At 39.7% G+C, this 27,661-nt stretch overlaps 1 protein-coding gene across 8 annotated transcripts in view; it reads left to right on the top strand.

Annotated features, from left to right (window-relative positions):
* Positions 1–27,661, top strand: part of LOC104610247 (S-adenosyl-L-methionine-dependent methyltransferases superfamily protein) — an 82,238-nt gene that overhangs the window by 13,294 nt on the left and 41,283 nt on the right. For 7 of the 8 annotated variants that reach the window (XM_088901169.1, XM_088901170.1, XM_088901168.1 and 4 more), the window contains exons 5-7: positions 10,217–10,417; positions 10,578–10,816; positions 14,308–14,439. In XM_088901169.1, coding sequence (XP_088757295.1) covers positions 10,217–10,417; positions 10,578–10,816; positions 14,308–14,439 — 572 coding nt within the window. The remainder of the gene's footprint in view (positions 1–10,216; positions 10,418–10,577; positions 10,817–14,307; positions 14,440–27,661) is intronic. The other variant, XM_010276781.3, reaches the window with a different exon arrangement.

The raw sequence follows: 27,661 nt of genomic DNA, 5'->3' as shown, positions 1-27,661 counted from the left end.
AATGACCAAAATACTCCTGACTCGAGCATTCTAACACTCCCCCTCAAGCTGGAGAGTATATATCATACAGTCCCAGCTTGTTACAAATGTAATCTATTCTTCCCCGAGACAATCCTTTTGTGAAGAGATCTGCCCACTGATTTCCTGAGCTCACATGAGATGTAGTTATTACCCCACTTATCACTTTCTCTCTCACAAAGTGACAATCCACCTCAATATGTTTAGTTCTTTCATGGAAGATGGGATTGAATGAGATGTGAACAACAGCTTGGTTATCACAGTATAGTTTCATGGGTTTGTCAATTGAGAAACCCATCTCCTGTAGTAAGTTCTTCAGCCATACTAGTTCACATGTGGTATGGGCCATAGCCCTGTACTCTGCTTCTGCACTACTTCTTGCCACCACTTTTTGCTTCTTGCTCTTCCAAGTTACAAGATTGCCACCCAGGAAGGTACAATACCTTGTGGTTGACCTCCTGTCTGATATAGAGCCAGCCCAGTCAGCATCTGTGTACCCTACTATCTCAAGAGTTCCTCCCTTTTGGTATAACAAACCACGACCTGAAGCACCCTTTAGGTACCTAACAATTCTCAGAACAACTTCCCAGTGAGGAACCTGGGGATGTTGCATAAACTGACTCACCACACTCATAGCAAATGATATATCTGGTCGGGTAATGGTCAGGTAGTTCAACTTTCCCACCAACCTTCTGTATCTTCTAGGATCATCAAACTTTTCACCTGCATCTACACTTAACTTGGCATTGAGTTCCATAGGAGTCTCTGCTGGTTTAGCACCTAACAACCCTGTTTCTTCAAGTAGATCAAGAACATATTTTCTCTGACATAGGTTGATCCCCTGTTTTGACCTCGCAACCTCTATTCCTAGGAAATACTTTAGCTTCCCCAGATCTTTCGTATTGAAGTGGTCCTGTAAGAATTTTTTCAGCCTGTCAATTCCATTGCTGTCACTTCCAGTTATGACAATATCATCCACACACATGACTAGCAAGATTTTCCCATCCTTTGAGTTATATTTGAACACATAATGATCAACCTGACACTATTTCATCCCAAAGGCCTTCACCACTTCACTGAACCTGCCAAACCATGCACGTGGAGATTGTTTCAGTCCATAGATTGCCTTTTTGAGCCTGCACACCTTACCAGCCTCCCCCTGAGCAACAAACCCTGGTGGTTGCTCCATATACACCTCAACATTTCAGCAATACCTAGAACATCATGGAATAATTCATCAAACTTCTTGTGCCTACACCTCGCAACAAAACGGTGTAGCTGAACGGAAAAATAGACACCTTCTTGAAACTGCTCGGTCCTTGATGATCAATATGCATGTCCCAAAGCATTTTTGGAGTGATGCTGTTCTTACATCCTGTTTTCTGATAAATCGGATGCCCATGTCAATTATTGGAAGTCAATCCCCTTTCTCCGTGTTGTTTCCCACTTTGTCTCCATTTCCTCTCACCCCAAGAGTCAACCTTCTTCCTCTTCGGTGCTTGTTTGATTGGATGGGAAAATAGCTAACGGTTACCAATAACACTGTAATAGCTTTCCTCTTTGGTGCGACAGTGCACTTAGTCTCCGACCTTCCGGCTGCTGGCCTACCGCTGTTCTACATTTTTGAGCAGTTGAAACTTTGTCCACTGTGGGCCTGCGGCCTAGCGATTCTGCTATTCCATCACTGGTGGCATCACAGGAAACACACCATCCAAGTGCTGTCACTGCTGTGGAAACCAGCGCATCTGACATCTCCCTCTTTCGCTGCCTCTCTCACTCTCGCACTCAACCATTCAAACTCTGAAACGAGAGCCGGAAGGGTTGTTCGTTGCAACCAATAGTTAACAATTGGATTGAATCGGATATCTATTAAGATTAACTGATCGAATTTAAATCAGGTTTTGTAAAATTCTTTGGATTATTAATGGATTCAAATCAGTAGTAAATATTATTGAATCGAATCAGATATACCTCTTACTGAATTCGATTCGATCTGTTTGCGGCCCTAAATATGGATTGTGGGTCAAGAGTGGTCTAGCTTATTGGAGGACTCTAGGGATTGGGTCGAAAGATGGTTTGATTTAAGTGAAATTAAGGAGACAATGTTGGATGATTTCACTATGGCTTTTTATCAAGATTGTTGGGAAGTGTTGAAAGATGATTTGTGGAAGGTTTTGATGAGTTTTATGAAAGGACAATGATTAATCTGGGGTTTAACTCAACATTTATTGTTGGGAAGTGTTGATGCTCTGTACCCAAAGGACTTCAGGCCAATTAGTTTGGTTAATAGTTATACAAAATCATTGTTAATGTTGTTCATTATTCATCCTAGTAAAATATCTTCTTAAAAGGTAATTAAAATTATAAAATCATTTTTTTTTGTGTAAAGATTAAGAATTTAAGGCCCTAACATGGACTTGTTTTGGCTTGCCTTCGAGAGGCAAAGGTGGCTCGTAGAGTCAAGAATGCAAGATATTTTAAGTCACATTAGCTATTTGAAGAAATTGAGGGTTTTACATGCTTGAAAATGTTTAATATTATTTTTAAATTTTCATTTGAATATGCTTTACATGTTATGTTTATGTATTTTAATTTTAGATAAAAGGTTTTTTACAATATATTTTAAAATTTAAGTTTATATTTTATTAATATTATGCTTAATATATATATATATATATATATTTTAATTTTTGATTTTTTGAATTTTTGGCATTTTTTTTTATTTTTGTGCCTTGCTTCGAAAAGGCATGCACCTTGCCTTGCATTTTAAAACACTGTACATATATATATATATGCAGTGTCCACAAAACAGTGTCCTTGCGCAATGTTCCTTCATGCCTCATTTCGGCATAGATGTCCCATAAACTGAACAGGATATCGAGATTACTGTATCTGCATGCCTACCCCTACCTTCTATAAACATCAATTTACATAAAAAAACCAAAGGTATCGGCTCAAAGTAGGAACAACTCCTGCATATCCGAGCTTTTTTTTGCTGTCCTGCTATCGTGCAGTGTTCCTTCATGCCTCATTTCGGCTTAGCTGTCCACAAACTGAACAGGATATATCGATTTACATAAACAAACCAAAGGCATCAGCTCAAAGTAGGAACCGCCCTTGCACATCCAAAGCGAGTGATTTTGCTAAACCCTTAGCTGCACCCCGTTGGTCTGTTAATTTTTAAAAGGAACAAATAGACCTTCTGAGTACCTGAAGCTCTAGTCATTGTGGATAGGATCTCAAATAGCAAAATTTCCATTAAAGAAGCAACAGAAATAGAACTAATCTCTGATCCCTAACCCTAAAATAGAATGAAGTGCGGCCAAACTAACAAAACCAACCCGCTTATATACAGACCAAAAATTGTGATTAGTGATGCTTCTGTCAAACTTCCACATGGGCTTGTTTGGGCCCATTGGTCCTCCACCTCCATGAAGGCCCCAACCTCTTAGGATCAGATTATAGATGCAAGACATCTAACACCACACTAGCTACTTGATGTAATGCAAGTAGGAGATAAACAAACATGAGCAAAGTTTTACATGCTTGAATTGTTGAGTACTTGAGTCACCTTGGTACGATACACATTTGGTTGCTTTCACTTTGATTTTGAATTTGTCTAATTTGTTTTGCTTATATTTTTTAATTTTAGCTAATGAAATGTTTTTTTTTATAATTTCTTTCAAAATTAAGGTTTTCCATTTTTTATGTACTAATTTTATTTTTGGAACTTTTTAAAATTTGTGGCTTGCTTCTCGGGTGGTTGCCTTGCCTTCGCTAACAAATTATGTGAATATTTTAATTGAAGAAAACGTATCTGGTTACTTTCACTTTTCTTGTGCCTCTTGCATTCAAAACACTATTAAGATCATGTTAACAAACTATCTGAATATTTTAATTGAAGAAAATTTATGCCAAAAAAACATATCTTAAAGGCTGTATGATAGAGGCCGATGGGATGTTGAATCAATGGTTTATTGGCTTATGACTATTCCTTTGTCTTTTAGTGAATACTATGTTTTTGGGAATATTTGAAGACAAATTATGTTAGAACTTATCTTAGAGGTGTAAGACAGCAGGCATGAGCCTAAGGACAAAGAAGTAAATTCTCATCAATATGTATCATGAGGATGACGAAAAGATGAGACTGATCCAACCTTATAAAGAGGATATACCCTAATATCGTGAGTCACCTTGCAAAACGAAATCAGATGAGATTGATGAATTGCCTTGCGAGGCGATATCAAACAAGACTCATGAGTCGCCTCACGAGGTTATAATAACTTACCTTGTGGTAGTCGCCTCGCCAAGCGATTAAACCTTGCCTCATGAGAAACTGTCTCATGAAACGTTGACCTCATTAGGTACCACTCATGAGTCGCCTTGCTAGGTTATAATAACCTACCTTGCGGTAGTCACCTCGCCAAGCGACTAAAGATTGCCTCACGAGAAATCGTCTCATGAAGCCTTGACCTCACAAGGTACCTCGTAAGGTTATAATGAGTCCATCTTGTCTAAGTGAAATAGCTTGCGTCCAGGGCCATGCCCACCCTGTAGAGTACAACGAAGGCCAGGCCAACAGTAGAGTACAACAAAGGCCACATTCGGAGTGTCAGACGTGCGACCGGTGCCCCAGAGAAATCACAACTGCTTGTACTTGAGCATTGCACCGACACGTGTTACTCTTTGAGGAGGCCCAAGATTGTGCTCTAATCATCTTGTGGTCCTGAGGGACATGTGTCTTGAAGAGAGAAGTAAACGAGATTTGCCCCTTGTGGCCATGCCAACCAAAGAATATTCTGGAATTCTGGCTTCAGGTACATAACCTTGTTCCCTCACATTTATAAATAGAGAGACAAGGTCGACATTTATCATTTATAAATGTCGCCATGCCAACATTTATAAATGTCGCCATGCCAACATTTATAAAGGAGGGAATTTCCATTCCATTTTGAGACCAAGTCTTCTTTCCCACAACATCTTCCTTCTCGCCATTCCTTCGGAGTTAGACCGCTCCACCACCTTACCGGAGCTGTCTGGCTTACAAGAGGCTGTTTGGTATGGAAGTACTTATAATATTTATTAATTTGTTTTTTTAATTAGTTTCTTTATTGAGTTATTATTATTATTAAATTATAATATTATACCTGAAATATTGAAATTGATTTATCTAAATATCTATCTTCTCATGAGTGTAATGATTTTTTGTGTTTTGACATGAAATTTATAGTTATTTGATGAATATTGTTGCTAAATATTAGTATAGATGATTGTTGGTTACTATGCAAAATAAGAAATCAACTCAAGATTTAGGGGTTCTTTACTTGCAAAACTCATTGCCTAGATGTTGCCTGGTTGCCTAGCTTTGCCTTGACTCATTGAAATCATCTTGGCACATCATTTGGATGGCTGAGATTAATTAATTGATTATAAGAGGTAATTTTGATGGTCCTTATGTTAAGTTTTATTTGATGTCACTTTACATGGCCTGGATTTGTAGAGATTTTTTTATGCATGGTGGAGATTAATTTATTGATCTCAGGAAACAACTTGTTGACTATATTTGGGTTAATTGGTTATGCATTTAGATGTGCCAGTTTGGAATTAATTTCTGATGCTAGGATACCATTTGATGGCCCAGATTTTATTTGTTATTTGGTAAATCACTTGTGATGGCTGTGTTTTTCAGAACTTTTCTAAACTCACTTGAAGAATTGGGATTATTGGATTAGTTGAAACCTTGGTCATTCATATGTACAAACAAGTGGGTAATTTTGTAATTGTTCACTTTTAACACTGTCAGGGCTTGGGGATGCAAAGCCTGTGGGAGGATCTGCCAAAAAAAAAAAAGAATAGAATTAGGTGCCAAACCCGCAAACTATTCGGGGGGGGGGGGTGGTCCCTAGAGTTTACCTTCAACTCCCTCTGCTCCCATGCCAAGTTTGTTCACTCACAATGTGTGGGTACTGTCACAATCCTATTATTTTTCAACCCACTTCCACCTTTGCTTCCCCTTCCACCATTTATGGTTCCTGATAAAGTTCAGATCTGTATACCTGTTGGTTTCAGATTAATCAGAGAAGAAAAGATAAAGAAGAAAGAAAGAGAAAAGAGAGGGGAGAAAGAAGAAGAGTGAGGAGAGAAATCTGGTTCGAACAGGAGAGAAAAATCAGTCCTCTCTATCCGGCCAGGATGTATTAATCTTTCTATTTTCCAGTACAAAATGACTCTTGTGCCCCTACTTAAGTATGGGACACATCATCTAACTCAATATTACACCTCATATTAAACACAAACAAAATGACTAATCTACCCCTACATAATTGACACTAACACCCCCCTCAAGCTGGAGAGAATCCCGGCTTGTTACATATATAGTCTACTCTTGCCCGACTCAACCTTTTGGTGAACAGATCTGCCCATTGGCTTCCTGTGTTAACATAAGTTGTACTTATTACTCCACTAAGAACCTTCTCTCTCACAAAGTGACAATCAACTTCTTTATGTTTTGTTCTCTCATGAAAGACTGGATTGGAGGAAATGTTTTGTTCTTCAACCACACCAGTTCACAAGTTGTATGTGCCATGGCTCTGTATTTAGCTTCTGCACTACTTCTTGCCGCCATTGTCTGTTTCTTACTCTTCCATGTTACCAAGTTACCCCCAAGAAAGGTTTCAATAACCTGTAGTCGACCTCCTATCAGATACAGAACCAGCCCAATCAGCACTGGTGTACCTTTCTATTTCAAGTTTTCCTCCACTCTTGTATAGCAAACCATGGCCCGAAGCACCCTTCAAGTATCTTACAATCCTTAGAATTGCATCCCAATGAGGGACTCGAGGATTCTGCATAAACTGACTCACCACATCAACTGCAAATGAAATATCTGATCGAGTGATAGTTAGGTAGTTTAGCTTACCCACTAACTTTTGTACCTTCCCGGATCTTCAAACTCCTCACCCATATCACTACTCAACTTAATATTCAATTCCATAGGTGTTTCAGCTGGTTTGGCACCCAACAATCCTGTCTCCTTCAGTAGATCAAGGACATACTTCCTCTGGCACAAATTAATACCATGTTTGGACCTTACTACCTCTATCCCTAAGAAATATTTTAGTTTGCCAAGATCCTTTTTCTGGAAGTGATCACGCAAAAAGGTCTTCAGCCTATCAATCCCGAACCTGTCACTGCTAGTAATAACAATATCATCCACATATACCACCAACAAAATCTTCCCAGCATCAGAATCATAACCAAATTTTGAATGGTCGACTTAACAATGTTTCATGCCAAACTTTTTCACTACTTCACTGAACCTTCCAAACCATGCACGAGGGGACTGTTTAAGTCCATAAATAGCTTTTTTGAGCTTACACACTTTACCATCCTCCCCCTGAGCAACAAACCCGGGTGGTTGCTCTATATATACCTCCTCAAGAAGATCACCTTGCAAGAAAGCATTCTTGATATCAAGCATGAAACTTAATATTCTCGGCCATTATCTGAACGTAGGATCTTAATATGGATACCAAATTGAGTGCGGATTTCAGCATGAAACTTTTGGAAAATAGAAAATAATTCACTTCTTTCTTTCACAAGATAAAGCCATGCCATCCTTGAATAATCATCAACAAAAATAACAAAGTACTTGTATCCATTGTGTGACACTATTTTATTTGGACCCCAAATGTTCGAATGGACCAAAGAAAAAGGACTCGACAAACGATACTCGACTCTAGGAATAAAGGAAAGCCGATGATGTTTCCCATACTGACACGACTCATAATCCAAAGTAGAAAGACGACTCAATGCTGGAACAAGTTGCTTTATAGCTTTAAGAGATGGATGGCCAAGTCTGCAATTCCACTGGAGAGGGAAGAGAGACGACTGAAGAGCTGTTGATGAACCACCGCCACCACCACCATCAAGGTAATACAGTCCACCGGCTTCATGCCCTCCACCAATCTTCATCCTCGTCTTGAGATCCTGAAATACACAAGATGAAGGATAAAAGGTGATAGAGCAATTAAGAGACTTGGTTAATTTACTAATAAACATCAGATTAAAAGGAAATTTAGGAACATATAGAACTGAAGACAAAGATAGTGAACTAGTGTTAACATCACCAATACCACTTATGGGGAAAGTGGAACCATTAGCAAGGGTGCTAGTGTGGGTAGTAGAGGATGAAGAAAGTGAAGATAACACACCTGGAGTCCCAGTCATATGATCGGAATCTCCAGAATCAATGATCCAATGGGAGGGTTTGGATGCCAGACAAGCCATGCCTGAGTGGGCAAGCGTAGCTGTACTCGGCTGAGAAGTTGCCTGGATTAACCACTCATATTCAGTACGTGAAATACTCATCATCTCTTGTCCAGAGGCATCTGTAGGTGGAGGTGTCTGACTGGTCTGTTGACTCCCTTGTTCCATACCACCACTAGCCACTACATGATTTGCCCAAGATGAAGGTGAACCATGCAGATCATAGCAAAATTTAACAGTGTGTCCATCCATACCACAATGCGTACACCTCCTCGGACCATTATTATGTCTTCTACCACAAGCTCCCCCTGAATCTCGGCCTCCAACACGCCCGCCACCACGACTGTACATGTGTCCACCTCTACTACCACGGCCTGGCTGACCCTGATGAACTACTCTTCTACCACCACGACCTCCCTCCTTGTCACTGCAAAAGCAGACCTATCTGGTATGGTAGGGTTCTCCAGATGTCCAATGGAAGTCCTCCGGAGACGGGCAAACACCTCTTCAAGAGAAGGGAGGGAAGATCCACCCAAAATTTGGTTACATCAAGCTGTTCTCTCTGCTGTTGCTGAATTTTGACATCTGATGTAAGAGGGTGATACACATTCAGCTCATTCCTTAGATTCCTCAGACTAGCATAGTACTCCTCAAGACTCCGATTACCCTGCTGCAGATTAAAATACTCTTGATAGTGTTGGTATATCCTAGTGGTATTGTCCTGCCCTGAGTAAAGCTTCTTTGCATGATCCCAAATGTCCTTGGCTGTCTAAGAACATGAAGTTAACACTAATCTTGGGTTCCATGTTCCATAACCAAGTCATAATCTGTGCATCTTCTTGTTCCCAATCATTGTACTCTTCGGATTCAATTAGGGGTTTTTCTTCTCTCACATGTTTCACTTTCTTCTTAGCTCTGAGAAACACTTCAACAGATTTGGCCCAAGGTACGTAATTTTCTCCATTCAGTTTGATGGAGGTCATTTGCACATTCAAGTAGTCAGGAGGGATCATAACAGATTTGTGTTCACTACTGCCTCCCATGGCTGCCGAAAAAAATATTTTTTTTTTCTTATTCACACTAATATGTTACCCCAACTCACCAACAACCACCACACTACACTCCTATAGTTGAACAATCACCATTATCCCACACTTGCGGCTGACCATTGCTGAAACATCCACTATCACAGATTTCAGCAATGGTAGTTACCACTTTTCTCCTCTTTTGGCACCTCACAAGAAACCACCACACACAAGAATATCACACCAGCACTCCACATACCCTTTGACCAGCTGTCTGAACCACACGCCTGAACACAGATCACGAGTTTACTGTAGCAACCCTCGTCTGTCCATCAGAGGTTTCCCTACCAGCCACCTGAAACGACCACACCACACTCAATCGGAGGCATTAAAACCTCCAGAAGGAGAAAACGACCACTCCTTTTCAGCCTTTTTGTCAAACTCCAAAAACCCTAAGAGAAAGATAAAGTTAAGATCTGTATACCTGTTGGTTTCAGATTAATCAGAGAAGAAAAGATAAAGAAGAAAGAAAGAGAAAAGAGAGGGAAGAAAGAAGAAGAGTGAGGAGAGAAATCTGGTTCGAACAGGAGAGAAAAATCAGTCTTCTCCAGTCGGCCAGGATGTATTAATCTTTCTATTTTCCAGTACAAAATGACTCTTGTGCCCCTACTTAAGTATGGGACACATCATCTAACTCAATATTACACCTCATATTAAACATAAACAAAAGGACTAATCTACCCCTACATAATCGACACTGACAGTTCCAAACCTCAGTGATCTACCCATCCTCAAGGACTAAAATATATGGTGGATATTTGGTTAGAGCTTTTGGCTCTTTTTTCTTTTTAAATTAAAAACACATGGGGCATTTGATATGATTTTGCAATTCATTTTACTTTCAGGTGCTAAGCTGTGCATGCTCCTGGATCTTCTTGGGTCCTCTGGTTCTGTGACTGGTGTAGATGTTGCAAGACATCGTTTAGCAGCTTGTCGGACGATGTTACAGAAATATGGATTGGGTGACCGGTGCCGACTGTTTGTTGCAGATGGAACAACATTTTCCCTCCGACCTCTGAGGGGTCATTTTGACTTAAAGTCATATGGTGATTAGATTACAGCACTTGTTCATAAAAAAAAAAAGATTAGATTACAGCACTTATAATTTCAATTGAGAAACTTGTGCACTTCTATGTCTCTGGGTAATTTGTTTTTTCATTCATCTCCCCGATTTTTAAGTGTTACTGTTCCGTTAGAAATCTACAGGTACCTCTGCGCCTCAGGAGAACAATGGTTATTTTAAGGAGTGGACATCCAAGAGATCATGGAAAGAAAGAAAAATTGCGAGTAAGGCAAGAATTGGCACTGCTTCAGAGTTAGTTATAGGGACTCGAGAGCCAGAAATGATATTTTATGGGAAACATTCTGGTGTGGTTGGACTTACTAAAAGTGAACTATTTCAAACTGCTTGCGGCAGTGAAGCCTTGGATTCTGGCTATGACAAGGTAAAGCACCTTTTTTTTTGATTGGAAACAGTAACTTTCATTAAAATAACTGTTAGATACAAAAGTGTCAACCATTCATAGCATGAGTGTTGAAGATTACTCCCACTTTGCCAAGTTATCAGCCACAGAATTGGCTGATCTCCTTACCCATTTGAAGATTACTCCCAGTAACTTTCATTAAAACAAGCTTTCCCTGAGAGTCTCCTGCTTTGCCAAGTTATCAGCCACGGAATTTGCTGATCTCCTTACCCATTTGAAGATTACTCCCACTTCTCTTTCTAGGCAAAGTATTTCCCTCATCTGTTGTCCAAGTGTCCATACACCCAAGATTTTTTGTCTGCAGCCATTCTATTAGAAGTTTAGAATTTCCCTCTACCTCAAGGTTTTGATATCTCCATTACTTTGCCAATCTCATACCTTGAAGTAGACATAACTTCAGCCCTTAAGGAGTCTCCCACACCTATTGGGCCAGAATAAAGTGCTTGCATTCTGCCCTCCCCATTCTGGAAACTCCCCCAACTCCAGAGGGCCCTGGGTTTCCCAATGAGCTTCCATTGAAATTCAATTTTGCTCTTTGTTGTTCTGCAGGTGTCCAAAGGGGCTGAACCACACTTTGTGCAGCTGAAAAGTTAGCCACTACTGACCATCCTCTTAGGATATCCTCAGCTGAGAAATTTTTGAACGGTTCAGTTGCTTTCAGCCAATGTATGATCCTAACAATTATGGAGTCAATGACTTGCTCCTTAGTTCTTTCCACTCCTTAGAATATCCTGTTATTCCTCTCTTTCCATAAGGACCAAAGGATATCAGCTCTTGTTGCTCTCCACATTATTCTGCCCCTTTTCTTTGGTAATGTGAAAAAACTCAGATTAAAAAGAGTGGCCACATCCAGAGGAGTCCACCTGCAACCAAACAGAGAAGAAAACCAATTCCACACAAACGAAGCAAGAGGACAGGATAATAACAGATGTGTAATTGTCTCTCCACAGCCCAAGCAAAGGCAACAAACACGAGGGGAGAGGCAGCAATTTGGCCTTCTTCTTTGTAACTTATCCAAAGTGTTGATTTTCTGAAGTACCATTTCCCAACAAAAGGCTCTTATTTTTGGGGGTATCGGGTCACACCAAACTTCCTTTGTAGGGAAGGATGTTATTAGATGATAGGACTTGAGGAGAGCAGTGAAAAAGGAAGCACAAGTGAAATTTCCAGATGGGAATACTAGCCAAATTCTACTATCTGAGATCACTGCTCTTTTCCTATCTTATTTTATGCGAGCCCTGATTGATGTAATCTTAACCAACTAAGATTGCTCATCAATTCTATTTAGGCTTTCTTTCAAGTGAGGTTTCACTTTGTTCTATCCCTTATTATATGATGTGTGTGAAGTTCTTTGTTGTGAACATAATTGGTCTCTGAAAGTCTTCTTTTGTACTCTCTACCCTTTTTTATCTTTAACAAATCAGGACAGCCGTTAATATTTCATGAGGAAAGAGTGATATGTGAAGTACAGTGGGAACATTACTTGCTAGCTTACCCATTAACATTTCAGTTGATTCAGTTGTCTGATTGCTCAATTTCCCTTTAATCATTAAATATGCTCTTAGCGGGGCCACTATGTAGTGTTCAACCCTACTCAGTTGAAGGGAAGCATCCACTATAGGGCTGATAGAAAAATAGGAGAAAACATCCACAAAAGAGCAAACATCTCATAGAGGATGCAAGGCCCATAACTCAGAAAAATAAAAAACTTGGGCTTCCAACAATTAAACAGAACCAAGGGGCCAAAGGCTCCACCATATACAGACAAAATTGGTTGGGACCTGTGTTGGCAAACCCAATACCAGTATCTATGTTGCAAGACAAGTGTTTTATGAGCTGGAGAAGAGAGAGAGTGCGAGGAAATGGAGTTAGAAGGTATGCTTGGGACTATCAGAATTAGGTTGAGGGAGGTTAGGCATAGTTAGAAGGTATTCCTTGGTGTCCAGAAATGTAGAAAATCCATTTTAGCCATGTCCAGAAGCAATGTTGACCACAAAAATAGCATCTTAAAGTGGACTGAAGATTCTAGGATCTTTCTAAGTTAATCCCAGTGCTAATCCAATTCCATGTGGGCTCCATATCATTGTAGTGGTGCCAAATAAGCATAGGATCTGGTTCCGAAGGAGTTAGTTTTTCTTTTTTAGTCTTCTTTTTAGCTGGCTGTTTTTGTTAGTGTAAGAAGTGTCTAAGTTAGTCTGCTCTTCTTTCGGGTGATTTATTATCACCTTCCTTCTGTATTCTCTTTTTTAATGGATTTTCTTATTTACTTTTCACAAAAAAAAAGCACAGGAATGAATTTAGTTCTCCCTAGATATGCCTTGAACTGATTCCCATCACTTCTATAGGGTTGGGAAGAATGAGAACCAACATTCAATCTCTACAGAGTCAACCAAAACCATTCCAAAGGCAATTGGTCTCTACAATGAACTATACTAACTCCAACCAAGCCCAACAGACCAATCACAGTTGGTCTAGCACTAGTTCACTACTACAGGGTTCATTTTGTGATCCTGAAATAAGGGGGATAAGGTGATCGATCTCTCCAGAAGTACCTAAATGGTAAACAATCCAGATTGATCTCAATAAAGATGCAAAGCTATCTCAGAAAGCCCTGAATGCCATACCCAGTCCATGTAATCACCCTACGTGCAGTGATTTATAGGTTTTCTGTGGTTTATTGTGACTCCTTGGCACTTCTCCAAGACTCCTGCTGGGGAGCAACCTTTATCTCTTCAGGAAATCACCAAAACCAGGCCAAAAGAGTTGATTCTTCCAGCACTTCCCCGTATCTCATGCAGTCTCCTGGACTAAGACTGCATGAGAACTAATCTCTAGGTTGAAATAACTCAGCAGTAAAAAGTAATGAAGAGTTCTATAAGAAACCCAAAATAGCAATAGGTTGCAGCAGGAAGAAAGAAAAGGAGACAAGAGAGGGAGAAAAGAGCAGAGAAGAATGTGAGAGAATCAGTCCAAGTTATGAGGTTTGAGGGAGTGCCCACAACCTTTTATATTAGTTACCAATTAAAAGGAAAATTAGATATATGCTCTTAATAGGGTGGCAGAAAATAACAAATAAGAAGATTAGTCCATGTGCCCCACTATTTTTTTTTGATAGATAACAGAAAAATCTTATTAATGAATAAAACAAGTATATACAAAGATGCCAAGCATCCCATTAATCACATACAAGAATAAAATAATATCAGGTCCACTAATAAGTAAAAAGGATATTTGTTGGCCTGTCAAAAACAAAGTTGAATACAGTTGCTTTACATTTTCAAGAAAAAGGTATTGTGTGCCCATAGCAGACTGCTTGCTGGTATTTAGGTATATGGTTGGCCTTTTTTTTTGTGTTCGTTCATTGAGTTGGTTATTCAACTGTTTCAACTTTGTTCGAGTTTTATGTTATTTGCTCCTTTCATAATGGAGTGATTCTTTGAAATTTCAATCAGGTTCTTGTGGATGCAGAGTGTACACATGATGGGTCAATTAGACACATTCAAAAATTTGAACATTGGGGCTGGAAAACTCTTCAACGTCGAGTATTGGATGCACAGAGAACTGACAATTTGACCCACCTTCAGGTAACTGATTGCACACATATTCAACTTATATCTTATGCATTTGATAGTACTTAGAGGTCTAGGGAACCGAGAAAAAGAGCTACAATCAAGGAGTTGATCAAGAAGGAAAGTCTGGATGTTGTTTTTCTTCAAGAGTCTAAGGCCATGTTTGGTTCAATTCTCATTCTTTTTTCCTAAGAATGAATTCTTTTCAGACTGGCAAGTGTCCCATGTTGCTTATTTTCATTCTTAAAAAAATTGTGTTGGTATTAATAAACCGCCAACCTAGGTCTCCAACAGTCGATGTTTACCAATTGGCATAGATGTATTGTAAAAGTACTTTCTTAAAAGTGCTTTTATAAAAGTATTTTTGTAAAAAGTGCGTTTATAAAAGTACTTTCTTAAAAGAGCTTTTATAAAAGTATTTTTGTAAGTACTTTCATAAAAGTGCTTTCGTAAAAAGTGCTTTAATGTAAAAGTACTTTTATAAAAGTGCTTTCATAAAAGTACTTTTATAAAAATGCTTTCGTAAAAGTACTTTTGTAAAAGTGCTTCCATAAAAGCATTTTACTTTTGCAAAAGTACTTTTCATAAATTTACTTTTATAAAAGTTCTTTTGTGTAAAGTAATTTTATAGAAGTGCTTTCGTAAAGTTCTTTCATGTAAAAGTGCTTTTATAAAAGTTCTTTCGTAAAAGTGCTTTCGTAAAAGTAAACATCTATGGCAACAATTTTGTAGGCAGAGTTTCCTCAAAGAATGAAATGAGCAAGATGGAGCACAATTATTTTTCATGCTACATGCTATTCAATTTTTGGGCTATGGGGCTGGTTTTTCATTCTAAAAAGAATGTGGCCCATGGCAAGAATTTTGTAACCAAACACTTTAATGTTATTCATTCTTGCCCAAAATGAGCAAGAATGAAAAGAATGAGGCCCAGAGTAGTGAACCAAACATGGCCTAAATTGATGAATTTTGATAGGAAATGGGCTCGAAGTTTATGGATGGCCAAAGGTATTAGTTGGGCCTTTGCTTCCTCTTTGGGATCTTCTAGGGGCATTGTTACCTTGTGGCAGAATGATTGCGTGGAAGGAGTGGAAGAATTTGTGGTAAATTCATAGTCTCCGTGAAGTTTCTTCAGGTGAATGATGGGTTTGAATGGGTTCTAACAAATGTTTATGGTCCGAATGGTTATAGAGAAAGGAATGAATTGTGGGAGGAGTTGGGTGATATTAGAGGTTTGTGGGATGGACCTTGGTGCTCAGGGGGGACTTCAATGTGATCAGATTTGGTGAAGAGTCCAATAATTTAAGACAGACAAGCAGCTCCAGTATGAAGAAGTTCAATCAATTTATTAATGATTTTCAGCTTAAGGAATTACCTCTGTCATACCACAAGTTCACTTGTGGTGCAATCATTAAGCTAATCCATTATGTTCCTTGTTGGATAGATTTTTGTTTACCTTGGACTGGGAAGAATATTGGGGAAGTTTGGCTTTCAAAGCTTTACCTAGGGTGACTTCAGACCATTGGTCTATTTCCATTGCCAAGGAAGAGTTTAGAGGGAATGGCCCTACTCCGTTCGGATTTGTGAACATGTGGCTCTGTCATTGTGGCTTTTTGGAGAAAGTTAAGGAATGGTGGGAAGGAAGTCAGCCGAGAGTTAAATGGAAGGGCATGTTATTCCATAAGGTAGTTGAAGGATCTGAGAGCCAAAATAAAACAGTGGACTATCCATCAGTTTGGGAGATTGGAAGAAAGAAAACAGGAATTAATTAGCCAAATTGAGGAACTGGATCTTAAAGATGAGAACAGGACCTTGGGAGTGGAAGATAAAGATTTGAGGTGGCCCCTTAGGAAGAAGTTGGAGGATGTGTTGTTTAAGGAGGAGATCAATTGGAGACAAAAATCTAGGCATAAGTGGATTAAGGAAGGAGACAGTAATACTAAATTTTTTCATGCTTTGGCAAATGGTCGGAAAAGAAAGAATTTCATTTCTAAATTGGTGGTGAATGGAGCCATAATTACCCAACAAAGTGAGATTGAAAAGGCTTTTGTGGATCACTTTAAATCTATCTTTAGGTCTTTAAGGGAGAGGGTGTGGCTGGATGGGTTAGAGTGGCTGAGATTATTAGAAGATCTTCAGATGTGGGTGGAGATGAGTTTTGATTTGTAAGAGATCATAGAAGAAACTTTTTCTATGGATAGATCTAAAGCTCCTTGGCCGGATGGTTTCACAATGGCTTTTTATCAGGACTGTTGAGAGATTCCAAAAATTGATACCCAAGAAGTTTCCAATGAATTTTTCAGGAGGGATGTGATTAATCCTGGCTTAAACCCCACTTTCATTGCCCTAATTCCAAAGAAGGATGATGTTGTTCACCCTTAGGACTTCAGGCCCATCAGCTAGGTGAATAGCCTCTACAAAATTATTGTAAAAGTGCTTTTTCATATAATAAGGCATGTTCTCTCTTCCATTGTTTCCCCAAATCAAGGGGCTTTTGTGAAAGACAGACAAATCATTGATCATATTCTCATAGCCAATGAAAGTGTAGAAGAAATGAAAAAGGTGGAAAAAAAAGGTTTCGTTTGTAAATTGGATCTTGAGAAAGCCTATGATTCGGTAGATTGGGACTGCCTCTTACAGGTCTTGAGGAGTTGTGTTTGGGGACAAATGGTGTAAATGGATTAAGGGGTCTATAAGGACTTATCACTATTTTGTTTTGGTGAATGGGAAAGTTGTTGATCATTTCCAGGCTCTTAGGGGAATTAGACAAGGGGACCCTCTCTCTCCATTGCTTTTCATTTTGATTGTTGATGTTCTTGGAAGACTAATTTCTAGGGCGGATTCCAGAAACTTGGTGAAGGGTTGGAGAGTGGGTAGAGAGAGTGTTCCAAACTTCCAATCACCCATTTATAGTTTGCTGATGATACTATATTGTTTTATGAAGGGGGTGATTGGAGGTGGACACAAAATTTGAAGTTGGTGGTTCAATTATTTGAGAGATTGTCAAACTTGAAGGTGAATCTTGAGAAAAGTTGCATTGCAGGGATTAACATGGATCAGGGAGAGATATCTGATGTTGCTGAAATCTTAGGTTGTGGGGTGGCTTAGTGGCCTTTGATTTATTTGGGGCTTCCTTTGGGTGTAATCCAAAATGTGCTAGTTTCTAGAACCTAGTGTTAGAGAGGTTCACTAAAAGGTTGGCATCTTGGAAGAAAAGCTATTTGTCCTTGGTGGGTAGAATTACATTGATTAGTTCTACGTTGGCTAATTTTCTTGTGTACTACCTTTCAATTTTCAAAATTCTTTAAGGTGTGAGTGGAAAATTAGAAAAATTAGTGAGGGACTTTTTGTGGGAGCCTAGTGAGGAGAAGAAAGATCATAGGGTTAGGTGGGAGGTGGTGAGTAAGTGCAAAAAATTTGGAGGTTTTGGTGTTGGAAATATTCAGAAAAGGAACATTGCTCTTATAGGGAAATGGTTATGAAGACTGTCAGTTGAAAAGGATAAATTATAAGCAAAGGTGATTATTAGCATTCATGAGCTTGCAACTAATGGATGGGATGCTGGACTGTTGAACAGGGATACAAGAGCTTCTCCATGGAAATCAATCTATGATATTCAGCTGGTTTTCCTTCCCTTTGTTACATACAACCTTTGCTCGGGTAATCTTGTCAAATTCTGGGAACATGTGTGGTTGGGTGACCTCCCGTTGAAAGAACAATTTCCCTCCCATTTTAGACGTTTTTTTTTTTTGTAATAATGAACTTGGTACCTCTCCAAAGAAAGAGACAAAATTGGTACATCCTTTGCAGGCTAATGGTGAGACTAGTTACCACTTATTAATTTCCTGCCCTTTTGCTCCTTATATTTGGGAATGGTTTCTTTCTTTGTTTGGGTGCAGGTGGAACCCCCCGCCAAATGTTCAAGGCTTGTTTGCTTCTTCCCTTGTTAACTTGAGAAAGAGGAGGAAGAACCCTTTGGAGGTGTACAAGAGTGGCAATATGTTGGGCAATATGGGAAGAATGAAATCAAAGAATTTTTTTTGACAAGGAAAGGAACAGAGAAGAAATCATAGAAGCCATCACTGTCAGAGTTATCCATTGGGTTTTTTAAACTGAATTTTGATGGTAGCAGTGTGTTATGGGTCCGGAAATAGGATCGCGTCACGGGTCGGTCCACAGGGAAAAGCTCATGTTTTCCCTTGTTCCTCCCCTTCCTAGCTGAACCTATCTGTGCGTCCTAGAGGGTGATTTGTCCAAGAGATCACCGAACTCTCCTTTTACTCTCTTTCTTGACTGGAAATTTGATATCCTCATTCAATAATGGGGTCTCCTTAAATAGGAGATTACAAGAGTCCTAATCAAAGGGAGTCTCCTTACTGAATAAGGAGACTTCCAGTTCTATCTTGCTAAGGATAAGATAAGCTAATCCTAATCTGATAAGCTACTAACAAGATAAGATAAGAGCAATAGAATAAGATAAGAACAAGCAAGATGATCTAATCTAATCTAGATAAGGCTGCTGTTGCCGAACTGGGTAGGATGAGAATCATTGAATCACTGGTGGTGGTGGTGGTGGGTCGGGTGCCTGTTGCTGCCGGTGGCAACGGGTACGTCTTCCCGAGGAATGCGTCCATAACACAGTGAGGGGAATCTGAGCCCTTTAGGTATTGGAGGTGTTTTTCAGAACGAGGAGGGAGGAGTTATTGCCCTTTTACTCATGAGCAATAGGTGTGGGAGACTCCTTGAGGGCAGAAATCCTGGTTGTAATGGAAGGGATCAGTAGAAGTTGCTGATTACAGTTTTAGATGAATTCCTTGTGAAGAAAAGTAGAAGTTGAAAGGTTTCAGCAGTAGAGAAGAAGAGAGGAGAAGAAAAGAGAGTGGAATGTCGCCCAAAACAGAATAGTTCTGGCCGCCAACCCCTCTTTGAATTATATACATAAATTAAAATAATGAGAGATTACAAGAATGCCCTTAGTAGGGCGGCTACTTAAGTAGTTGAACAGTCACAACTTAAAAACATAAACTAATGGGCCTAAAGCCCAATAACTTCCTAACTTAACAACTTAAAAATAAAAGATAAATAACTGGGCCCAATAACTTGAAATTGGCCCAACTCAACACTCCCCCTCAAGTTGGGAGTAAATGTCACACATTCCCAACTTGCGTAGATCATGCTCCAGTTTGTTCTTTGCAACACCTTTTGTGAGAACATCAACAAGCTGCAAATCAGAAGCAATGTATGGAAGACAAACTTCCCCTGAAGTCACCCTTTCTCTTATGAAATGTCTATCTACTTCAATGTGCTTTGTTCTGTGATGTTGAACTAGGTTGTGGGCAATGTTAATTGCTGCCTGATTATCACGGTACAACACCATAGGTTCTTCTGCCTCAACACCAATCTCTCCTAACAAGGAGCGGATCTTGAAAAGTTCTGAAACTCCATGTGCCATGGCTCTGTATTCAACTTTTGCACTTGATCTTGCTACAACTGTCTGTTTTTTACTTTTCCACGAGACTAGATTACCCCCAACATGGGTGCAGACTCCTGAAGTAGATCTTCTGTCATCAAGGCATCCTGCCCAATCAGCATCTGTATAAGCCTCTAGCTTCAACTGTCCATAGTCACCAAATAGTATGCCTCTACCTGGGTGTCCCTTCAGATAAGCAAGAATCCTGTCAACAGCCTCCCAATGCTAGACTCGTGGGGCATGCATGTATTGACTCACCACACTCACTGCATAGGAGATATTTGGTCTTGTCATACACAAATTTAGCAGTCGCCCCACAAGTCTCTGATATCTCCCAATGCCCTTTACCAGCTCACCTTATGATGCATTAATTTTGTGATTCTGATCAATAGGAGTACTGGCAGCCTTTGTTCCAAGCTTCCTTGTTTCTTGTAAAAGATCCAGAACATACTTCCTCTGAGAGATAAAAATTTCATGTTTTGATCTTGCAACTTCAATGCCCAAGAAGTACCTCAGCTCCCCAAGATCCTTAATTTCAAATTCTCTGTGTAGATTCTTCTTCAAATTTGTCAATCTCACTTAGGTCATTTCCTGTGACAACAATATCATCCACATAAACAATCAGGACTGACACCAAGGATCCCCTCCGCTTCACAAACAAAGTATGGTTTGATCGAGTCTGAGTGTAGCCAAAAGCAATCAAGGCCTTCTTGAATCTATCAAACCATGCTCTGGGAGACTGTTTTAAACCATAAAGTAACTTTTTCAGTCTGTATACCTTCCCCTTTTCAGCATCGCTGTAGAAACTAGCAGGAAGATCCATATATACTTCTTGCAAAATTCCATTCAGAAAAGCATTTTTCACATCAAGTTGAAACAGGGGTCAAGAGTACGTGGCAACAAGAGAGAGAAGGATCCGAACAGAAGTCATCTTTGCAACTGGTGCAAAGGTCTCTAAGTAATCAATGCCATAGGTTTGGGTGTATCATTTTGCAACCAGTCTGGCCTTATACCTTTCTATACTTCCATCTGCCTTATATTTAACTGTATAAATCCATCTGCATCCAACAGTCTCCATGCCCTCTGGTAGATCCACAATTTCCCATGTCTGATTTTTAATTAAGGCTTTCATTTCTTCCTGCATAGCTATCTTCCACTTAGGTTTGGAGAGAGCCTCATTGACATCCATGGGTATAGACACAAGAGTCGAGAGAAGAAAGGAAAGCATGATAAGGAGAAAGTCCATTGTATGATAGGTACTTTGAAATACAATGAGCAGTACACTTTCTCTTCCCTTTTCTGAGAGCAATAGGAAGGTCCAAGTCATCTGTAATGAGATTAGTAGAATCAATAGGAACTGAAACATTAGAGTGATCAAGAGCAATACCTGAATCCATGTCAACTGAATCTGGAGTCTCCAAGGAACCGATAGGAATTGATGCGAGTTCTTTAGCAATGGAATCAACCTCCTTGTGAAGTTACTGTCGTGAGTAACACTGAGAAGCAGGACGCAAGGAAGGTCGTAAGGTAGGTGACATAGGAGGATCAAACAAAGGAGTGGACACAAGAACTAGAACTGGAAGAGGAATAGACTGCTCACACACTTCCCCAAAACACTCCTCTTGAGAAGGATCCTTCGAGAAAAACGATGTGGATTCAAAAAAGGTGACATCCATAGTAACATACTGACTCCTAGAGACTGGATCATAGCAACAGTATGATGGGATGGGAGATCCATCATATGGATGGCCGAACCCTGTAGGAAGGTTGGGATATACCTGATACGTAATCCACGCAAGATGCTCCTCCCAACGTAGGTGTTCACGCCTAAAGAGAGTACCAAATCGTCCCTCCACTGAAGATGACACAACTTAGGGTGAGGCAGGATCAGTAGGTAGTTCTTCACCAAGAACTAGTGATTCTTCAGCATGAATCGAATGAGACAGTGAGCACAACTTCTAAATTGTTTCTTTTGGCAAGAAACAATATCAAGATCAAATCTTGATCCAATCCAAGAATTGGAGATCGAACAGGGTAGGGCGGCAAGAATAGGAAGAAAAAGAGCAGAAGGCAAGAGCAGTCTAATTGTGTTGTCTTCTCTCTGTATTCAGCGAATGTGTCTTTGGAGGTTCGCCCTGCTCTCTTATTTATAGACTTAAAGAGACAATTTCCTAATCCCATTAGGAGGTTTCTAATCCAAATCTTTTATTTGGATCTGGACTCTTTAAGTGATAAGGATAATCCCTTATCTTATCTGTAGATAAAGATTAGACTTCCTAATCAAATTAGGAGTTCCTTTGATCCAAATCTTTATTTGGATCTGTACTCTTTAAGTGGATAAGGATAATCCCTTATCTTATCTGCTGATCCAAATCCCAGATCCGCTCCTATTTAATTAATCTAATTAACCCAGTTAGAAATGGGATTTTAGGCCCATTAAGCTTTCAGGCTCACTTCCACTTTAATGCTGGCTAGCTTGGCTCTCTTTATATGGCGTGGGACCCTATTATTGATCTACACATCAGCCACATGGGTTCAGCCTAGCCTCTGTTTCAAGGCCTAGCCGAATTCACTGCTGAATACAGTGAATCCCTGAGTCCATCACTATGGGATTTTAATGGGCCCAACATTTACATTAAATGGTCATTGGGTCCAGCCATATTTTGAAGGCCCAAGGATCAAACACTGCTCGACAAGAGAGGACCTTTCCCTCGGCTGCAGGGTTCAGTGCTGCACTCTCTACTCACATGGATCTCGGGAATTAAAACCTTTTGCAAACATTTTGAAACCCTAATATATATATATATATGTATATCTATATATAATTATATTTTGCAAAAACAAATTTCAACGGTTGAAATCAATTGCCGACAGTTTAGGTTTTCATCAGAGAGAGTGCATCTCCTATCATTCACTTTGTCTGACAAAGGGAATGAACACCTTCCTTCATTAGGCAGCCTCACTTACGGCAATGTGCTCGGCTTGGGTTGTGGACTATTTTTCTTACTACACAGGACCCCGTCGTAAAGATGTATCCAGATGTGGACTTCCTATCATTTGGGTCTGACTGGAAATCGACATCGATATACCCAAAGATCTGTAGTGAACTACCATCGAATACCAGACAAAACTCTTTTGTCCTTCGAAGGTATTTCAATATGTTTTTCACAACGGTTCAATGCTTTTGTCTTGGGTTAGATTGGTATCTACTTACCACACTCACGGCCTGAGCATTGTCTGGCCGAGTGCACAGCATGGCATACATGATGCTCCCTACGACAAAGGCATAGGGAACTTCCTTCATGCCTTCAATCTCCTCAGGTGCCTTGGGAGACATACCCTTGGAGAGAGTGACTCCATGCCTGAAAGGCACATTTCCTTTCTTGGAGTTCTCCATACTATATCTTTTGACTATCTTGTCAATGTAAGTAGATTGGGATAATCTTATTATCTTCTTCAATCTATCTATATAAAGTCCAAGTCCCAAGATATAAGAGGTTTCTCCAAGATCTTTCATAGAGAATTGCTACGAAAGCCATACTTTCACCGCAGTCAATCATTCCTACATCATTCCCAATGAGTAGAATGTCGTCTACATACAGAACCAATAACGTAACCTTATCCCCACTGGTCTTCCTATAAACACAGGGCTCATCCGGATTTTGCTCAAAGTCAAACTGTTTGACAATAGAGTCAAACCGGATGTTCCAACTTCTAGAAGCTTGCTTAAGTCCATATATTGATCGGTTGAGTTTACATACCATGTGTTCCTGACCTACAGCTATAAAACCTTGCGGTTGCTGTATATAGACATTTTCAGTAAGATCTCCATTCAGGAATGCGGTTTTGACATCCATTTGCCAAATCTCGTAGTCATGGTATGCTGCTACAACTAGCAGGATCCTAATGGATTTAAGCATTGCCACGGGCGAAAATGTTTCTTCATAATCGATTCCCTCTTTCTGAGTGTACCCTTTCGCCACAAGACGAGCGTTGTAGGTCCCAACCTTACCATCGGGGCCTTTCTTCCTCTTATAGATCCATTTGCAACCAATTGCTTTTACCCTAGGGGGCGAATCTACCAGTGTCCAGACTCCATTGGTCTCCATTGAGTCCATCTCAGCTCTCATGGCATCTACCCACTTCAAGGAATCTATGTCCAACATAGCTTCCGTATAAGTCACGAGATCCTCTTCACTGTTCGTGGCTTCTACCAAGTAACTTTCTTGGACATAGCCGTAACGAAATGGAGGCCTGGATGCCCGGGTAGATCTCTTAGGTTATTAACTGGAGCTTGTGGGACATCTTCCACTACTCCTGAGTTCTCCTCATCAAGAACAACTTCCTGACGGTGATTGTTCAAGATATAATCTTCCTCCAAGAAATGGGCATTTCGACTACAGAATACCTTCTGCTCTCCTGGGTCATAGATTAAATACCCTACACAACCTTTTGGGTAACCTACAAATAGGCAACAACTGGTTTTAGATTGCAATTTGTCAACACTTGTTCTTTTAACAGGTGCCGAACAACCCCAAATCTTCAAGTGTCTCACACTTGGTTTCTTATTGGTCCAAAGCTCATAGGGGGTCTTCAGAGCGGATTTGGTTAGAATCCGGTTCAGCACGTATATCGCAGTCTCCAATGCGTAACCCCAAAAAGATGTGGGTAATTCCGAGTGTACAAGAAGTGATCGGACCATATCCAATAAAGTCCGGTTCCTCCTCTTTGACACACCGTTTAATTATGGTGTAGCAGGTGGAGATAGTTGTGATACTATCCCATTTTCCTTTAAGTAGTCCCTGAATTCGTCAGAGAGATATTTGCCTCCTTGATCTGATTGAAGGGCCTTAATGTGTCTCCCCAACTGTTTCTTGACCTCTTGCCTGAACTCTTTGAACTTTTCAAAGGATTCAGACTTGTGATTAGGTACACGTAACCATACCGAGAGTGATCATCGGTAAATGTTATAAAATAAACGTGCTGGTTATGTGTCCTAACATTCAGGGGACCACATACATCAGTATGTATAAGGTCAAGTGTGCATGTAGATCTTTTAGGCTTACCGGTAAATGGCCGCTTCGTCATTTTACCCTGAAGGTAAGGTTCACAGGTTGGAAGATCATCTACAGTTAGAAAATCCAAAGGACCATCTTTTACCAACCTAGTGATACGATCTATGTTAATGTGGCCAAGTCAGTAATGCCACAGACACGGATTAATTGTATCACGGGTTTTTTTCTTGGGGTTCTTATTCGACGTAGTTTCGGTTATATTTGTTTCCAGAGAAGGATGGAGAATATAGAGACCATTCTCTAGTTCTCCATATGCGAGGAATTTGTTATTCTTTTTGATAGTAATCACATTACTAAAGAGAACAGAATAACCATCCACACAGTTTTGAAACAGAAGTTAAATTTCTTCTCAAATTGGGTACATAAAGACAATCTTTTAATGTAATTATTCCTTCTCTAAAATACAATTCTACAGTTCCTATAGCTGTAGCTGCAACGCTTGCAGAAGTCCCCAAGTAAAGAATCACTTCATCGTTACTCAGTCTTCTACTTGTCCTGAACCCCTGCAATGTATTACATGCATGAGTAGAAGCCCCAGAGTCAATACACTAGGAAGTAGAAGTCACCAACATATTGGTTTCTATGACAAATGATTCAAAATTACCTTGTTTCTTGGTCTTCAGGTAGTGAGGACAGTTCCTCCTCCAGTGGCCGGTCTGTTTGCAGAAGTGACAAGCATTTGATGCTTTGTCCTTCCTCTGCTTTTTAGGCTTGCTAGTTTTCTTCTGAGGTTTCTTCTTTGCCTTCCTCTTCTTGCCCGATTTGCCTCCTTAAACAAGCATGACAATGGGCTCATCCTTCTTTATCAGTTCTTCGGCCCTCTGCAACATATTGCTTAGTTCTTGAAGGTTAACATTTAGTTTGTTCATATTGTAATTCATTATGAACTGATTGAAGGAAGGAGGCAAAGAGTTCAGGATGGCATCAACTTTGGTGACATGATCTAGTCCAGATCCAAGAGCCTCCAATTCATTGATGTACCCCATCATCTTAAGACAATGGTCATGAACTAGCTGGTTCTTGGACATTTGTGCGGTCATAAACTGTTTTAGGACCTTCTGACAAGTAGAATGATTTTGCTCTTCATGCATTGTCCTTAGACTATCCAAGATATCTTTGGACACTTCGATCTGATCGAATTGTCGCTGTATTTGATTGTCTAAGGAGGCTATGATATAGCACCTGGCAAGAGAGTTTTTCTCTTCCCATTCTTGATATTCCCTCTTGCGGGCCTCAGAAGCCCTATTACCCGGATGATCCGGAGCAGGGTTCTTAGCAACCTTGTCCAATTTCTCGGATGTCAGAACCAACATAAGGTTACGATACCAGTCAGCGTAATTTGGGTCCTTGAGCTTATTATCTTCCAACAGTTTGGCGAATTGTCCGTTTGCCATTTCTAATAAAAGGCAAAGCAAATATTAGTCCACAACCTGATTTGATTCATGTTATCTACATAGATATGGCTTTTAATCTATGTTCCATTTCCATTTGTTCATCTCTGAGATTTCCCTCCTATCTCAGTACTTATGGTCCATGTACGTAGCACATCACACATTCATACATCACATGCATGAAACAAATTGATCCAATCAATTAAAATATCTGTAAAACCCTTAATTAATTATATTAAATCAGTATCAGCCCAACAAAGCCAATAATGTTATCATATAACATTATCTAGGTACATGGACTGTACTGCAAAAGGCAGTTCGGCCCATGTAGCTAAATTAGGGCTGATTCAGTTTTATCATATTAAAGTTAGGTTTTTACAGAGGTGGGCCGAATTAAATCTTGAAGTGGGCCATCAACCCTTTGGCCTAAATCGAATTAGTGTTAAAAAAACCAACCCCATCGAACCAACAATTCGGTCCAACCAGTTTGGACCAAATCTGGTGTAAATCGGCCCAAGTTTTGGTATCCAGTTCAAGAATAATGATCTGAAAATAAATTAATTCAAGATAATCAAATCATCAAGAAACTAAAATTAGAGGGCTGCACTGTGATTTTCTTGGATATCCTACAAACCTGCAAAGAACAATTAATCGCAGATTGTAGAATCGATATCTGCAAAATCGTAGATTGCAAAACTTGTTTCTGCGAAAATTTTTTCTCCTCTGTCGCGCGCTCCAGCAATCTCCGGATGGAAATAAAATAGAAAAACCTAATTTTTCTTTTATTACATCACATCGAATTCCTATACAATTTGTCTAAAAATAAAAAAAATTATTTACAGACCAATATTGAATAGAGAAGAAATCGCTGGGTGTGCCATTCTTGACACCAAAAGGATTCGATCTCCATCACATGTGCAGCCCAAAAATTCAAGAAACATTTACAGAACAATTCTATAAATATCAAAGAATAATAAAGATTTATTTTCCAAATCACCTGCCCATAATCTGGGAACCAAATCCCCAAAAAAAAAAACGTTAACTGCGCAAATCGGGTAGAACGCCTTCTGCCCATTTGCGTAGATTCAGATCTGTTCTAATTTGGTTCAAGACTTGATCTTGGCTCTGATACCACTGATGGGATGGGAGATCCATCATATGGATGGCTGAACCTTGCAGGAAGGTTGGGCGAAATTTCAAAAATTTCTTTACTCTCAACCGGGAATCCTATTCCCAATTTAGAAAACTGCATTTTGTAGGTTCGTTCTTGTAACCAAACCAGACCAAATCTGAAACCAAATTAA

This window comes from Nelumbo nucifera, chromosome 3, assembly GCF_055504915.1.
Source record: "Nelumbo nucifera cultivar China Antique chromosome 3, China Antique-T2T, whole genome shotgun sequence".
Taxonomy (NCBI): domain Eukaryota; kingdom Viridiplantae; phylum Streptophyta; class Magnoliopsida; order Proteales; family Nelumbonaceae; genus Nelumbo; species Nelumbo nucifera.
The sequence above is the reverse complement of the archived record's forward strand: the minus strand, read 5'-3'. Positions and strand labels throughout refer to the sequence as shown.